The 17880-nt window shown below is 40.1% G+C and overlaps 1 protein-coding gene across 1 annotated transcript in view; it reads left to right on the top strand.

The window, feature by feature from the left end:
• Window positions 1-17880, top strand: part of Gnaq (G protein subunit alpha q) — a 248661-nt gene that overhangs the window by 198582 nt on the left and 32199 nt on the right. The window contains exons 4-5 of the mRNA XM_005063781.4: window positions 3703-3831; window positions 6722-6851. Of these exons, the coding sequence (XP_005063838.1) occupies window positions 3703-3831; window positions 6722-6851 (259 nt within the window). The remainder of the gene's footprint in view (window positions 1-3702; window positions 3832-6721; window positions 6852-17880) is intronic.

The raw sequence follows: 17880 nt of genomic DNA, 5'->3' as shown, positions 1-17880 counted from the left end.
TACATCCTCTCCATGTGACAGGCATAAATGAAGAGGACATACTACACTAGGGTACCACTTTTAGGGGTACAAAGTAATATGAAGCCAGTATGAAATGTAAAAAAAATTTTTTGTGAGTTTTTCCTCTGAGCCCTGCTTGTCAAGCCATAGTGGGGCAGATGAATTGGGGCTTTGGAGGCACAAGCTGTTCACGTTGGCCTTTCTGGGCAGTGAGAGATGCAGTTCTCACTGCTATTGTTTTCTGCTTGCAAATTTTGTCTTCAGTATTGTACCTTCAGAGTCACTTAGTAGAAAATTAATTATATAGACAGATTATGCGTCTTTGATTTGGTTGGTGAGTTTGGTTGGTGCTGACAGAGGCCAGAAGAGGGAATTGTTTCCCTGGAACTGAAGTAGAACTGGTTGTAAGTTACTGTGTTTTTTGTCACTGCTTTGCTTGGGGGTGTGTCTGGTATGATTTGCTTTGGGTATAGGTGGTGTGTGTATACTGCAACTAGCAGAGATGGATAGTGTTCGAGCCTTTTCCTTTTGCTAAAACTAAAGTGAGGTTAGCCCTTTCCTGCACTGTTCATCTGAGGCCAAGCAAGACTGCCCAGCAAGACCATCACTTTTAACTTAATCAGAAATGTATGAGTTTTTTTTAATCTACTTATTTTGTGTATGAGTGTTTTGTCTGCATGTATGTCTGTGCACTACATGTATGCCTAGTGCTGACAGAGGCCAGAAGAGGGAATTGGTTCCCTGGAACTGAAGTAGAACTGGTTGTAAGTTACTGTGTGGGTTCTGAGAATTGAACCCAGTCCTCTGGAAGAGCAACCAGTACTCTTAACCACCAAGTCAGGTCTTTAGTCTGAATGAAATGTTTTTGTTGTTGTTGCTGTTGTTTTGATTTTTTGAGACAGGGTTTCCCTGTGTAGCTGTGGAGCCTGTCCTGGCACTCACTGTGTAGCCCAGGCTGGCCTCAAACTTCAGAGATCTGCCTGCCTCTGCTTCCCGAGTAGTTCTGGGATTAAAGGCGTGCGCCACTACTGCCCAGCTTTGAATGAAATGTTTTAAAAGACTATTTCCTTGACATGGTGTTGGCAATACTAAGAACAGAACCTGCAAGCAGCAAATACTCAGTGTAAGTAGTAGTTACTCTACAAGAGCTGTAAGAAGGATAAAGAGGGAAGAGAACCCTCATAGTGTGAAAGTGTGGAGACAACTCAGTAGTACCCAGTGTCACAGAAAAGTGCCACTGATAGTTCTATAGGGTAACTGCTGAACCTACCCTGGCTCCATGTCATACACAGTTGTAGGGAGCTCAGTGCCCCCTTCGTGATTGGAGAGATGCTATCAATGTTCCTATGGTTCGGTCTGACAGAAAAATCCCCAGTCCATGCACTGATTCTTTGAATTATCCCTGGTAAACATAGCCTTGTGCTTGGAAACAGTGCGAGCTGGGAACAGTGTTAGGTGCTCTTGTAAGGTTCATCTTTAGGAAGCAAAACCACAATTTCCTTTTACCTCTAGACTACCTCAGCACCATGTACATGGGAATTAACAGCCCTCTGTCCTGACATGTGAGAGTGATATAACTGTAGTGGCAGCATATTTCTTAGTTTCTTTTTCATCTTGCCACTGTAAATGCAGAGTTCCTTGATTTCTCTAAAACTTCTGAGTTCTTGTATATAAATAATGGTCACATAGATTTTTGAATATATGCTTAATTTTTAAATCAAGGCTCTGATAAGTTACAAAGTTGAGTTTGTACAGAGTAGCCTGTTTTGTATCTGGTATGAGCTACTTTATCTGTAGAGGAGATACAGTCAATCCACAGAACATGGGCTTTGTCATCCCATCCAGTGACCAGGCTATGCCCAGATTCGCTCAAATACAGTTTTACACTTGTATTCTCCCAGCAGTCCCCTTTTGTCCTCTAGCCAGGTTTATAGTAATTGAAGGCATGAAGGAGTTCTCACTAGTCAGCAGAGAGCCCATTGCTGGCTGCAAATGTGTTCATTTTTCTGGAATAAGGCCTGAGTATGAATAACTGCTTTGCTGTAGGAATTCTAGCCTGCTGTTGCCTTAAAGGACTGTTCACTTCCAACAAGGCAGCCGTTTTACTTCTGTTTTAAAGTCAGAATCTTCTGTTATGAGTCTGTAGATCTTACAGGCTGAGAACACCATTTTCTTCTTACATTCAGTGTCAGTAGTAAGAATTAAATGCTAGCAGCTTTAATGCTCAAACTAAATCTCTTTATTGGAAACCCATCCATCCAACAAAGAGTGACTAAATAGTATTTTCTTGGTACTAAAGTAGAAATAAAGATGTGTGGAGATAGAACAGTTTTCTCTCAGGTGTTTCTGTCCGCCGAGTGAGTGTTGTGATGACTGAGTTGTATGTAACCCATGAATACCCAGCATTTAAACGCAGTGTGTCTTATCTGTGTGCATTGCGGAGCAGAGATATTCCAGTCTTACTAGCCCTGCCACCATTGTTCTACCTCCTGCTCACAAGTCAGCACCTTTGTGTAGACACTTTGTAACCAAGTGATTTGAAACCATTTTTGTGCTTCATCATTTCCAGGGCAGAGGAGAGTATGTATAGTTCCTCTTTGAAATCATAAGCAGTCATTTCCACCTGGCCTCTGTCAAATTGTGTCATTCGTGACATTACAACTTAAGTCCTACACTTCAAGAGAGTGGAAAGTGAATAGAATGGGTGTTGGGAATGGCAGAACCATGCTGATAGTGAATTTGTACTTGCCAGGGGTTAGAATTAGCAATGATAATACAATACGTCAGTTATTTTCTTTATGCCAAGTGGAAAGTTGTACACCCTGATTGTGGTGGTGGTTACACAGATATCTATATGTGGTGAACACACAAACTCATACGCATGGATATGTACGAATACCCATAACTAAGGCCTGTGGTTTTATAAATAATACCATGAGTTTTCTAATTTTGCTAAAACATCAGATTCTTGGGTTTTTAAAAATATAATATAGATACATAAGGTTTTGTCATTAAGGGAAAGTCCATTGAAGAAATTCTCTGTGATAATTTGATAAATTTCTTTGAGTACAAAGTTATTTTTTTTAATGTTTGATTTCCCCCGCAAGGAATTGTATAGGTATAATGGCCAGATACGTTTAAAGTTGGTGTAGGTGGCTCTAAAGAAGGTCTGGTCTCAGACATCATCATCATCATTATAACTTAAAATCTCACGGATTTGCATAAGTAACAAATGACTTGGGCTTTGGACATAATTAAAGACATGGTATGCCGCTGTCTGCCTGCTCTCAGGGGAATGAACAAGCTTCCTCCAAGGGGGTGGGGGAATGATGTTCTGCCAACAAAGGAGAAGATAAGTCCTGACCTTATACTCAGCTTTGTTATATTGTTGTTTGTGCAAATTCACTTTGTATAAATAGTTGAAAACTTTATGTAGCTCCTGATTTGCCAGCCAAGCCTGCTAAACAAATAGAGGGTAGGAGACTAACTTACTTTGGTGCGCGTTCCCTATGATGAGAAAATGGGAATATGGTGAGTAGGCAGCAGTGGGTGGAGAGCCTTCCTCTGAGCAATGGAAGGTTGACCATATCTGTTTCCTAGATTGTCACTTTCTGATTTCTTTTTCTATGACTCGTTTTGTTTTTTCCCTTCCATGAGTTTGGAGTGATGATAACTGACATTCTCATGTCTTCCCTCTTCTAGCTATCTGAATGACTTGGATCGTGTAGCCGACCCTTCCTATCTGCCTACACAACAAGATGTGCTTAGAGTTCGAGTCCCCACCACAGGGATCATCGAATACCCCTTTGACTTACAAAGTGTCATTTTCAGGTAATAACTGAGTTCTTTAACACCTACATACATAGAGTTTAATGCCTGCAGCTTTGTGGGGATTGTCATCATTTGGATATACAGCTGAAATAATGTATCAGTGAAAGAGGAAACAAAAGAAAGATATTCATTCTGGCCAAATAACAAGGCAGTTAATCTTAGTTGCTGGTGGTAGAACGCAGTTACTTGAACATTGGTCTTCACTATATGTACATATGTATACACACACACACTGAGGATACTGAATATATTTTTAGAAATTTTGCAAGATATATAATCTTATCAGTAATAACAACTATATTTTTTCAGAAACTTTTTGTTTTTGAGATAGGGTCTCGCTCTGTAGCCCAGACTAGCCTTGAAGTCACAGCAATTCCCCTGTCTCAGCCTCCCAGTTGCTGGGATTTTAGACAGGAACCAGCACCAGCATTCCTGCCATTGAAGACTTCCATATTGATATTTTCCCCATGTGTTTTGGTACCAAATTAGAATTTCTCTGTAGCATTAACAAAATCATGCTGTTTTATTTTATACAATAAAATGCTTGAGAGTTTCAAATTTCATGCTTTTAACTTAATATAATTAACTTAATATAAATTGAAATGGCAAAGAATGGAAGTTTATTATTTCCCTGTTCACTGTTGTTGTTTGTCTTAATGCTTCAACTGGGACTTTTTTTAAGATAAGAAAAACAATACTACTATCTTTTCACTTTACTGTTTCACGATCACTTGGTTGTACTTTTTGTTGGAGTACAAACCACTTAGAGCTTTAAGAAAAGGAGCCTGTATGTATGTCTTTGACTTGAGTGTTGAGCTGGACCTCAAGGGGTCCTACTCACTTAGGATGGGCCTGTGTTGAGGCCGTGAAGCCGCCTTCATGTAGCTCCCCCTGTAGCATGTCTCTGCTGTGGGACTGAGTTTGATGTGTGTTAGTCTGTTTGTTGCCAAAGCACCAATTTTTGCTTTATTTATTTATTCATTCATTTATCTATTTTGTTGTTGTTATTATTGTTGTTGTCATTATTATTATTTTACTCTATTCATTCTTTGCACCTGCAGTGTAATCTTGCCACAATATACTGCTCAGAAGTACGTGGCTGTGAATAGGTAGCATCTTGAAAATACTTGTGAACCTCTTTTTTTAATCTGTAATTGGTACATTAAGATGACCACCAAGTTCCTGGGGCTAGCATTCTGTATTACATATTTTGAGTTTATAACATCTGGATACTGAAATTTACTTAAGCCATATTAGAGAAAATTTTCAAAAAACATGCAGTACTTCTTGTAGATTTTCACATCTAGGTTGCTTTGCAATTTCAAAAATTGGTTAGGATTCCATCTCATTCTTGACACATTTTGTGCGCTAGTGTTGAAGGATACTTTTTGCTACTATGATGAAAGTAATGAATGACTTCAGGGTCTGATTTCCTGTCATCCTCAGATGCATAGAATTGGTTCTCTGCAGTAGGACTTCCTTGAATAGGAGTTCTGTGTAAATGAGTTGCATATTTTCACATAGTGGCGCTGGGGCAGAGCTAGCATTTTAATATTTTTAACACCTAAAAGTTCCACTTTTGACGTCCAAAGCTCACAGGTCTCATGGACCCATGCTTTCCCCCTTTTATCTCACCCCACTGCCTTTGTAGTCTTTTAGAAATGGTAGTGTGAATGATGCTTGATTTCTGGGCTGGGGAGATGGCTCATTCAATAAGGCACATTGCTTGTGGGTCTCCATGATCCACATAAAAATCCAGGTGTGGTAACACATGCCTGTTGACCCAAGGTCTGGAGAGTAGAAGGTTCAAAGACAGAAAGGCCCCTGGGGCTCTTTGGCCATCTAGTGTAGCCAGTTGATGAGCCAGGTTCAGTAAGAGACCCTATGTCTCTCAAGGAGGAAAGGAGCAGAGGAAGCCTCTTAATCGGCATCCTTGTCCTCCACACAAACATGCAGACATGAGCACGCATGCATACACCCCTAAAAGCACATTCAAAGAAACGGAAGTTCTTCCAGTCCTTCCTTTGGACTTAGTATGAGAATCAGGAACATGCCAAGAGCAGGCACTGTGTTCTGTAGATTCTTACAGAGCACTGTTCTTCTCATACCGAACCTTCGCATTTTCTGAGACTTCTTTCCTGAATGTTGTGTGTATCAGTCAAGATGAAGCCAGCAATTTGGAGGAGCTGATTTGGTGTCAGGCATTGCTAGAATGCACAAACACATACTTCCACTCCATTCTTGGTGGCCATGCTGGTGTCTGAGGATAACCAAGTGCAGAGTGAATGTGTTAAAAACAGACCCAGGAAATAGTTCAAATGATGGTCCAAATGATGATATGGTTGGACCTGTCCTAAATTATTGCCAATACTGAAAGAAAAGATCCCAAATTCTTATCCTACAGAAGGAAGTATAGGCAGGATCATGTTTACATTTAGTACCCTCCTTTTATGGGAACTATATGGCATTTTGTATTCTTTAATGTATCAATGGTCATTCCTGGCATCCTCAAGTAAAACCTGAGGGTCTTCACTCTGACATCTAGGAAATGAAAGTGAAATTTATTATTTGCTATTTGGGCTTAACATAAAAACATCCTGTGTTTGCCTTTGCAGTGTATAATTTAATAAAATACTATTTTGCTTGGCACAAATAGGAAGTTTTACATAGTTACAATTTTCATGCATATCTACTAATTTCCTAGTGATTTATTACCTACCATGCCATGTTTCTGTCAGGTAACAGACAATTAATAGATAGTCGATAAGCATTAACTGACCTGAATGCCATTGTCTTTCAAGTATTGAATTTTCCTTAGATTGTAAGTAGTATTATATTGATAATCTTAAATTTTTCTTTATTATTAATATGAATATTGTTAACTTTGCAGAATGGTTGACGTAGGGGGCCAAAGATCAGAGAGAAGAAAATGGATACACTGCTTTGAAAATGTCACCTCGATCATGTTTCTAGTAGCGCTTAGTGAATACGATCAAGTTCTTGTGGAGTCAGACAATGAGGTAAGTGCTCTTTGGACAGATAGCAATTTATCATTTTAGTACCTGATAGGAATAAGTGGCAAGAAGTGGGATGTAGAATAAATGCATTGAAGTCATTACTTTTACCACTATTTCAGGACCTTTTTTTTTTCAGTTTACATTTTTAGTTCTTATTACATTAGTGTATTTATTTTGTGTGTACACATATATAACAGTGCACATGTGAATCATAGGACAACCTGTGGGGGTGGGTTCTGGGGATGGAACTCAGGTTCTCAGGCTTGGCTCCAAGCACCTCTACCCGCTGAGCTATCTTACCTATCTATATGCTTCAACTACTCATAAATAACTCTGTAAAACCAACGTACAATACACTGTCCAGAATGCAAGCAGGTCCGTGTGCCTGATTGATGCTTTTAACACTGTGCAGAGGTTCTGAAAATGAAAATATCATGGAGAGCCCTAGGCTAATCACAAGCTCATTCCATAGCCTTCCTTGCAGGATAGAACTGGAAGTACTGACTGAGTCACCCTGTTTTGTTCTGCTTTCATTTTGTCTAAAAACGTTGTTGGTTTGATGGGTGGGCATACAAAACCTTCACTTGACAGATGTGACTAACTCTGTAACTGGGTTCAAAATCAGTTCCATTGTGAAGCCACGTAGTGTCCTGGTGACACGGACCCTCTGCTGCTAGTGTGTTATTTGGGCTGTTGTGTAACATAGTCTCTACTAAGCAGGGAGCTGTTGAGGAGCTGTTCATCACACGCCAGTCTGGAGAGCTGGTTCTGTTTCAGGCTCTCCTCTCTGCTGCAGGGAAAGTCAACAGGTGGAGACATGGATTTTGAGAGTAGGGAGGATTGATGAGTCAGAGTTGACTGTGGAAGATAATTAAGGGTGTAGGAAACAGCCTGTGAGCTAAAGTTCACAGTATGTGTGTCTGAATGGAGATGTGATTAATACTTCTGCCAGAGCTTGCAGGTGGAGAGACCAGTGACATTAAGTAAAGGTAGAAAACAAAGAAGGAACTGAGAAATCCCCAGCAGTTGGGTAAACTGAGGTCTAGTATGTCAAAATTTACTTTGAACACACACTTCTTTTTTAGGTATGTAAGAGTTTCTGGCTTCTTGACCTTTTTAAGATAGCTTAGTTTTTACAAGTCTTAATATTCTCATTACAGTTCATACCCAGCATGCAGAGGTTTGCATCAGCCAATGAGCAGGGCCTGTCAGTCAGCCACTAACCCGTGATCTGAAATGTGCCTACAAGCACAGTAAAATACATAATTTTCAGTTATCAAAATGTCAGCTGGCCATTGCCTTTGAAATGTTTACTATTGTATCTCTCCAGTTCTTTTTCTTAATCTGTACCCATTTGTTATTCCATAATTCTTGGAGACTATAGTTTTTACTTTAGACATATTGTAACCTGCCTATGGGTTCATTGCTATGTTGTGGGTACCAGGATATCCAAACAGTTAGAAAAAAAAATTTTTAATCAGAATAAGGCACATGAACCAAAGACAATGAGACTTTTGCTGTGTAGATCCTCATTTCTTATATTCAGTTTGCTACCCACTAAAATAAATTTTACATATGTCACCTACACAGAAAATGGAAGAAATACATATAATTTCATTCCTCTGTTTACATACTAGCAAGAGTAAAGTGTCTACCAATACACATTTTATGCCCATTAAATATGTTGTGTCTACAAAGAAGTACATGTTATGATTTAATGGCAATCAATTTAGCACTTTTAAATTAGCAAAATAACAAGGAAATCAGTTCTCTAAATAATTTGTCAGCTAAGTAGCACAACAGCCAGGTTCTTTGTTTATCTGATCATTACAGATTCCACCCCATGTTACAATAGAAATCTGATCTGTTGGTTGTTTGGTTACTATAAAAGTATATTAGTTCAGTAACATTTTTTATCAGACATCTTTTAATTTCTACCAGTAATTTGTAACACAAATTAATAAAAGACCCAGAGACTGATATTGGGGTTCAAGCTTCAAGCTGAAGATCAGAAAAGCAAAGCACTGGCCACTGGCTCTCACCTCTGGCTCAGGCTAAAAGGGCTGATCCATTCAGGAGCTCTTCACCAAACCTCTTCAATGTGGCTGGAGAATGAATGCCTCTCTGAGATCTTATATACTTCCCTAATGTTGGGATTAAAGGTGTGAACTCTAATTCTCCTTTTAACTAATTCACTCTTGTGTAGATCTAGGTAGCCTTGGACTCAGAAAGATCAGTTTAACCTGAGTCATAGGATTAAAGGTGTGTACCACCACCTCCTAGCTTCTGGCTGCTGGGATTAAAAGTGTGTGCCTGACTTCTATGGCCTGTGGCTGATTTTGCTTTCTGAATCCTTAGGCAAACTTTAATAAATTGTAAACAATACCTCAAATCCCCTTTTTTGTCTAATACATGAAGAAGGCTACAACTAACATATAGCTGGCTGCTTTGCTTTTCTGATACTCAGCTTAAAGCTTGAACCCTAATATCAGTCTCTGGGGCTTTTATTTTTCGTGTTACAGTAATTTGTCATTCAGTATGTAGATTTCATTATAAAAGCATGGCCCAGTTCCTTTGGTTCATAAGGTGATGTATTATACCACAGATTAAAATAATAAAGCTGTGTCCTAGTTTGCTTTGTATTGCTGTGACAAACACCATAACCAACAGCATCTTGGGAAAGAAAGAGTTTATTTCATGTTACAGTGTTTTGTCCATCATGAAGGAAGTTGAGGCAGGATGGTGGAGGTGGGAACTGAAACAGAGACCCTGGAGATGTGCTGCTTACTGGCTTGTTCTCTGCGGTTTGCTCAGCTTGCTCTCTTGCACCACTGAAAACCACCAGCCTAGGGGCAGCATCTCCCACGGTGGACTGTGTCCTCCTACAGCGGTCACTAATCAAGAAAATGATGAAAGCATTTTCTCAGTTGAAATGCCCTTTTCCCAGATGACCAGAGCTTGTGTCAAGTTGACAAAATGTAGCCTGCACAAGTTGTTTCCCCTTTAGAACTCAGTTGTGTGAGGTAAGTCACACCCACTCTGGAGCTTTTTCTCGGGCCTTCATCAAGCCTGATGGGGCATTGGAGCTGATCCTCAAGCAATAACAAGAAAATGCTAGCCATAACTAGTGTCCCTAATTAACACACAGTCCCAGAAACATGTGCTCGTATTGGAGTGATCTATTTTATTTTCAGTTGTAGTAACATGCAAAAGTCATTGTTTCCAGCTTCTTAAATCATTAAGGTAGTTCAGAGCTACAGAATTCTAGTTTCTGAAACTTCTTGGTTTTGGTGAGACAAAGCAAGAATAAACTCCCAACAGTTTGGTTTTGGTTTTAAAGTGTGATGTTCATAGCTTTAATTCAAAGCAGACTCGACTGTCCCTCCCTTGGTTTATATATGTGAGAGGAATCTAGGAGTGAATCCTAATGGCTTTTCTTTTTGTCCCATGGAACTGTGGAAAATGCACTGTAGACTACAAGCAATGTAGCTAAGACATATTGTAGAGGCTCAGAAGCTTAATTTGTTCAGTAAAGTAAACGAAGACTCAGTTCAAGCCCCCAGAACCCATGTAAAAAGGTGGGCATGGTAGCACATGCGTTTAATCCCAATTTTGGGAAGGTGGATACAGGCACATCCCTGGGGCTAGCCGAGACTGTTTGGAAAGGTCCAGGCCCGTGAGAGGACCTATTCTCTCTCCACCCCCCCCCCCAAAATGTAGTTAGCACCTAAGGAATGACACCTAGCCTCCAAATGCACAAGTACACAGAGATACAGGGACACAACAGAAAAATTTTCCAGATTATTCCCTTTTGCTTGTATTTTAGTTATTTGCAAACATTGTGTATTAGTCTCCACAATTTTACACAGATCTGCTTTTGTCTGTGCAGATTCTCAGCTTTCCTATTGTTTGAAGGATGGCTTTCTCCTTTGTCTCCAAATAAGGAAATAAGCATTAACTAGACAAACCAAGGATGTAGTGCTGCACTGATTTCTCACTTCTCTTTTTCTCGTATTTTCCCAGCGTGTAGCCAACTAGCCTGCTGTAATCCTTTCATGGACACATTATGTCAGAGCTCCTAAAAGCCCAGAACAGGAAGATAGCCAGTGTGTCTCACCGTGTGTTCTAATTCGGCTTTCGGTCTTTATTTTCCTAGTTTTTTGGTCCATGGCTGAGCATTCACACCAAGGTGCCTTCTCCTCCACATTTCTTCTTAATGTGTACATCTAACTGGTTGGTCATGATGAAATATTTTATGTGGTTTTGTTTTGTTTTTAGTATCAAGGTACTCCCCCTACACCCAACCCAGGTCTTCCTTTGATCAAATTGGATGTCCCACCATTGGTTCTCATAGACATCTGTCTTGCCAGCTGAGTCTGGAATTGAGAGCTGATAAGTAAATACACTAGAGACTTTTAATACAGTTGTATTCATATCTCTTTAAAGCCTGCTAAGCTGTTATCGCCCTGACCAATACAACTTCTCTGAGTTTGCAACACAGAGAAGGAGCAAACTCATTGCTAAGAGCATGGAAACAAAGTGAAAATTTCTCCTTTCAGAATATTGAAATACTTCTCCTGGACCTTGAGTCCTTATTATATTCAGAGACAATAGTGGACAAACACAAGACTTTCCCTGACAGTTCAAAATGTCTTTATGTCCATTGGATCTTAGACTCTTACACAGTCTAGGATGCATTTGGTTTGACTATACTTCTATATGTGTATGGTCTGCATGCGGTTAGCCCTCAAAGTTTGAAACCCAAGTCTGAATATACAATTTTTTTTTCTGCTCTGAAAATTCTGAGTAGGCGTTTGACACTTAGCTTTGTGAGAAATATTGACTAAATACTGACTACAGAAAAGAAAAACATCCTAATTTTAGAGGGAAGACCTATAGGAAACTTAGAAGTATTAAAAGTATGAGTTTAGGTGGATGTAGCTGGTCTCTGATCACAAATTGGATTGGTTTTAAACCCTTTTATTGTTTCTCAATCAGATCATATGCTTGACTCATTTAACGTGATTCATGGCCTGGTTAACCAGGACATTCCTGAAAGATGCTTCACTTCTCTATTGTGTATCTCATTCTCCACCCCTTCAATCTCTCAGCTTTTCTGTTTCCTCTTTTTCCATCTCAGTTCCTTGCTTCTCTCTTTTTTTCAGGCAGAACCCAGGGTTAGCATCCTTCCACTGAGCAGCACCACCACCCATTAGAAAGTCATTTCCGACCACCATTTATATGTCCTTGAACCAGAGGCCCAGACTTATGCTAATAAGACTATTAAACATAAGCCTGTCTGTCATTTCTCCACTCTTTATAAAGGAAGGGGAAAAATAACATCTTAATATTTCCATGGTGCTGGGGATGTACCTACTAGTTGAGCATTTCCCTGATTCAGGTATGGCTGTGGCTTGAAGCTCTACCAGCAAGAGAAAAAAATACTAAAAGATATGCAGCCTATTTTTGTGATCTTGTTTATTCAGGAAAGTTCTTTCATTTCCGCATTGCCAGGGTCATTTCATAAGTCACAGAATTTTAGTGTGAGGGCTTTTTCCTCTGTAAGTACCTATTTTTTTTCCTGTGCTCTTTTTTTGTTTGAATGTTTTTTGGGAGGATGTGAGGTGTAATTTTTATTTTTGGTTCCAATTAGGTACGGCTTTTTTTTTCTCTTTCATTATCTGAAATTTAAATATAATGTGATAGGTATAGTTACTAGGACCAAGCATGGTCTTTATCCCACTTGTATTTTGTGCTTTTATATATGACATTAATTTGAGGAAATTTTTCACTCATTAATATTTCTCTTACATTATTTCTTCAAATATTTCTTCTATCCCTTTTTTCTTACCTCTCTAGTATTCCTCTTACATGTATATTATAACTTGTTATTTACATAAGGTGATATGGTTACTTATATAAACTATTGTCATATCACATAAAGACATTTTATCAATGAAAACTCAACACACAACAACATTTCAATAGTATTGTTAATGGAGCTGAAAAATTCTTGGCACCTAGTATTTTTCAGTGTTTAGATATACAAATAGTTGCTGTCCATGGTCTATGCTGTCCATGCTGGGTTTATAGTCTCAGAGCTGTGCTGTAATAGCATGGGTATGTAGTAAACTGTACCATCTGGGTTCATGTAGGTACGTAGTGATGTTCACACAACACAGAAATTACCTACCAAGACAATTCTCAAACTGCATCTCTCCAGTAAGTAACATAACTGTATCACTCTTTGTCTGCATGGAAGACTAGAGCTGCTTGAAACTGATTTTTTTCATCCTCCATCCTAGACTGATTAGGCTCTGATAAAGCCCCAATAGTTTTGAGTTCTGATGATTTATTTCTCAAGGACACCTGAGGTATTTCATAATTTTTCCCTGTCATCTCCTAAGCAGAAAGATTCTTAGCCCTGTTTGCAGATGTTTATTAGATAGAATTGATATACATGATCTGTATTATGTACAAAACCAACTGAAGATTTAATTGAATTTGTTAGGTGGTGCATGTCTTTCAGGTGGCTCTCTGAATTCAAGGCCAGCCTAGTCTACAAAACACGTCTAAGAGAGCCAAGACTGTTACACAAAGAAACCCTGTCTTGAAAAAAGCCAAAAGATAGATAGATAGATAGATAGATAGATAGATAGATAGATAGATAGATAGATAGATATGGAGATTGGAGAGATGGTTCAGCAGTTAAGAGCACTGACTGCTTTCTAGAAGATGGGGTTCAATTCCAATCACCCATGGAGGCTCCTAACTATGGTTGTCTGTAACTCTAATCTCGGGATCCAGTGCCTTCTTTCCAAGGACACTGTACATATGTGGTCCACAGACAGATGCAGCTATACAATATATAAATAAATGAATAAACAAATAAAATGATGCAAACTTCAAAGCCCATCCCCAGAGACACACTTCCTCCAGCAAGGCTGTCATAATCCTTCCAAACAATTCCACTCCTTGGTGACAAAGTATTCTAATATATGAGCCTATGGGGGTCATTCTTATTCAAGCCACCACAGCCTGCAAGTGTTTTTCAAAATGTAGGTCTTAACACATTGAGAGAGTTGGAACCCCTTTGGGGATTGTGAGTTCTACGTGTTGAATCATGAACAGTATCTGTAAGATACTGCAACCAAGTCTTAAGTACCAGAGAATATTATACTCAGAAGAATTACTGTTTTATGAAACTTCTGTTTCTACTTTGGGATAGGAGGATAGATTGGTTGGTTGGTTAAGACAGGATCTCGTGCAGCTTAGGCTAACCTCAAATTCACATGTAGACAAGGATGTCCTTGAGTGAATTCCCAATCGCTCCTCTACCTCCCAAGGACCAAGAATGTAGGCATACACCACCCTGCAAGTTCCATTGTATAGTGTGTGTTTTGGGGGGATGGTGCACAAGGGTCAGAGGGAAGGGGTTTGCTTGTTGCTCAGACTGTTCTCTGTCCTCTGTTTCAGTTCAAGTAATGGGAGAAAGAGGGAACACGTGACCTTGTGCAGTTATATCATTCTCTGTTCAGCTTAGTTTTATGTGATGCTCCTTTATTTTGCTTTCTCTAAAATTGTATTAATCATGTTCCTCCTGATTAATATACAATACATTAATAATGCTGTAGTTTGCAACTGGCTTCTCCTATAGTACTGGGCTGGTATGCCCAATGAGAACATTTGGAAATTGCCATTGAGTTCTGACTGGTAGCTTAATATACACTCCATTTCCGCCATCTCCTCGCTGCCTCCACAACATCCCTTAAATAGCTTGCTGGCAAAAGGCAGCATAGAATCTAAGCACTTCCAACAGAATGCCCATCTGTGTCTCCTTTACCTCTCACCATAGTGCTGCCCATTGAGCTGGGATGATGGTTTCAATGCCCACCCCAAACACAGCTTAGAAGGTATGAAGAGCTCGATTTGAGATGGCCTGTTTTATCTGTTTTATCTGTTTTGTGATAATTGCCAGTACTCAGTAAGAGTCTTTTTGCAGAGACACAAATATGAGTAACCCTTTTCCTTTATTCAGTTTGAATTCATTGTTCAGGAAAGTGGCCAGAGGCCCCCATGCTGTTTCCCACAGGGGGTGGGTGGGGGTGGAGGGTGTTGCTCAAGGCCTTGCTTTAGACTTGTCAGACTAAAAGAAAAAACGGTCGGAGCCTCTGGCTAAGAGACACATGGGTTAGAGTTTCAGAAGCCAGTTTATACTGAAGTCAGGACGCTCCCAGAGGGAGCGAAGCAGATGAAACAGGGCCAAACGAAGAAGGAGCTTTTCTGCCCAGGGCTTGTTGTGAACCCAAGACAAGCTGCCGGTTTTGCAGAACTTGACTGATTCCTGTCTCAGCTTTGCTTGGGATTGTATTATTTGGACCATCTTGCACTGGGCAAGTGACACCGCTCCCTGGCCTTCCACAAACCCTTAAGGTGTTGGGCACATAGTGAGTGAGCTACTGTGTAACTGGATAAAAATCATTCTTTTCGCTGGTAGCCATTATATGAGTCCCTGTTATTAGATTCTGTGTCTTCATTCAACCAATGAACACCTTCTTAAAGAGTTAGAGCTAAGTTCTAAAGCTTGTTTATAAATTCACACAGAAACTTTAAGCCCTCAGGTTAATTTTAAGTTCTTAATACTCAGACTATATGTCAGTTTCTAAAGCTACCATGGAATGTCTTAACGTTTGCTGGGACTGCTCAGTTTCCTTCTGTAGTGTACGTGTTTATGAGCAAAAGCTGGTACTTTGTTGTCATGTTATTACCCAGACACACTGTCCCCACTAGACAGGACCTTGTCTGCCTATCTTTTATTCTGACAGGAATAGTTCTTCCTGGAGCTATTAGACCCTGTATTGTCTTTCAATGACTCTGTCAGTAGGGTAGGGTCAGGCACCTTTTCTGGGATTCCCTCCTGGAACATACATACCCCACAAGTGCTGAGTGGAGTTAGCTGTCCGAGTTCTCTCTCCCCAGTACCTGCCCTCCACTCCCACCCTTTCCAGCATCTTTGTCAGGTACATTGCTGAACTGTTCATTCCAGGTGCTGGTCCAGCAGAACTCAAGGAGCAGAAGGTTGGTTCCTCCCTGGAGCTTGGGTCCCGGACACACATGGCTGGTATTTTCATTGCAGTTGCTACAAGCAAAAAATTCACTGAAGGGTTACCATCCAGTCAGAAATTCCATTCAGAATTTCCCTAGACTAATTAAGAATGTTTTGCAAAAAGTGTTTATGATGCCAGTACCATAAGTTTTTCACGTGGACTAGTCTGAGACGAGCTGTTCACTAAAGATATAGGCCTCAAGGTGATCATTTGGCTTAAGGCTGTCAAAGCGGTTTAAAAGGGCACTGAAGCAGAAACCATGGAACAAGTTCCTTGGAATGGCTTCTTCTGAAAACATTAGTCAGAGTAAAGGTTTAAGGGCCATCAGCTTTAACTGGTGGCTGTGCTACAGAGAAACTACATTTCTGAAGCAGCTTCTGGCAGGAGAGGAAAGCCTCTGGCACTGTCTGCAGGTCCCAGTCCCAGTGTGGGTTCTGCAGCCTATTGCTGAGTAGCAGGCTAAGGGGAGACTCTCCTGGCATTGACTTGCATGTGGCATGAGGAGGTTCCAGGGCTTCCTGTCTGTTGAGCATTTGCCATGGTCTAGGCAAATGCTCTAGCATCTCTATGGATCTCCCACCATGGGACTGCTTCACAGTAGAGGATTTGAGCCTTGTAGATCCTTAGGACTTTTCCTTAATTATTCTGTGTTCTTTTTTTCATTTACAGAAAAAATGCCTCAAATTCTAAAAGGTCAGTTGTAAGTGAAAAGTTTCTGCACCCAGATAAGCCTCTCCACCAGTGCAGCAATCCAAATCAGACCAAATAAAACCAAATTAGAAAAAGCTCAGAGTTAATGGATACAATGCTCTCAAATGGCCTTACAGTCCCCCAGAGAGGAGACAGGAAGGAGAGACTTGTCTTCTGGGGGACAGTTTAAGTACTCTGTGGGAGTGGTCTCGAGCATCTCTGGAGGAGGGGTCATCATTTAATGGGCCTTCTGAGATGCAGCAGGGTTTGGAGAGAGATAGGGGAGGGGGCTTGGGTGAAACCTCCACCATAACATCCCAGACTCTTTGGGTGTATGGATGCCAGGGGCTGGGGTGGAGCTTCCACCGTAACAGTAAGTAGTAGTTACTTCATGAATGGAAGACTCCAGCTCAGCTGCCATTTACCGTTTGGGCCTGTGTATTCAGCTATTTTTAATTAAGTAGATATTTTTGTTGCTGTTGAGTTGTATAAATCTACCTTATGTTCTAGATATTAATCCTGAATAGATATTTAATTTACAAATACTTGTCACATTTCAAAGATAATAGCAGTTTTTTAAGTCACTATTTTTACAGGTCAGCAGTTAATAGACTTAATAGCCCTCAGTCACACCAAAAAGATTTTCATATGAAGTGAGAGAAAATGAACAAGTCATTTGACTTTGGATTTTGCTTCTTTTTTTTTTTATAAATAGTCACTTCTATAAAGGAAATTTTATTATGCGGCCATTATTTAGGTTACCCAAATGTCCACTAGGTGGTGCTATAACTATACATCAAATGTTTTCATAAAGCTGAAGGTAAATTCCCAAGTTGTTCCAATTTAAAAAACAAAAACCAAAAATTGATTCAAACAGATAAGCCATTATTTTAATTTGGACAAAGTTGCCACATCTGCGGAATACTTGACGTAGAAATTGTGCCTAAGGTTGTGAGCGGCTGTGTTTCCATCTTCCCACTGCTGATAGCGTCCGGTTCAGGGCTTGTTTTCCCATCTGGCACCCATTCTCACTCCCCACACTGCCTCTTCTGACTGTTAACTAGCCTCTGAGAGAGTCTGCAGTGCACGAGTCCCTGTTGATGTAGCTTTGTCTTCTGAGAAACTAAGCTGCTCGTGTATGCAGGGTACCTACTGTATGGCTGTTTTGAGAGATCCTCAGATACAGATTACTAAACAAATTTCTAGTAATTTTCACATTAATCTTTGTGAAAACA

This window comes from Mesocricetus auratus, unplaced genomic scaffold (genome assembly GCF_017639785.1).
Source record: "Mesocricetus auratus isolate SY011 unplaced genomic scaffold, BCM_Maur_2.0 Super-Scaffold_4256, whole genome shotgun sequence".
In the NCBI taxonomy this organism is placed as follows: Eukaryota; Metazoa; Chordata; class Mammalia; order Rodentia; family Cricetidae; genus Mesocricetus; species Mesocricetus auratus.
This window is presented reverse-complemented; position numbering and strand designations above follow the sequence as displayed.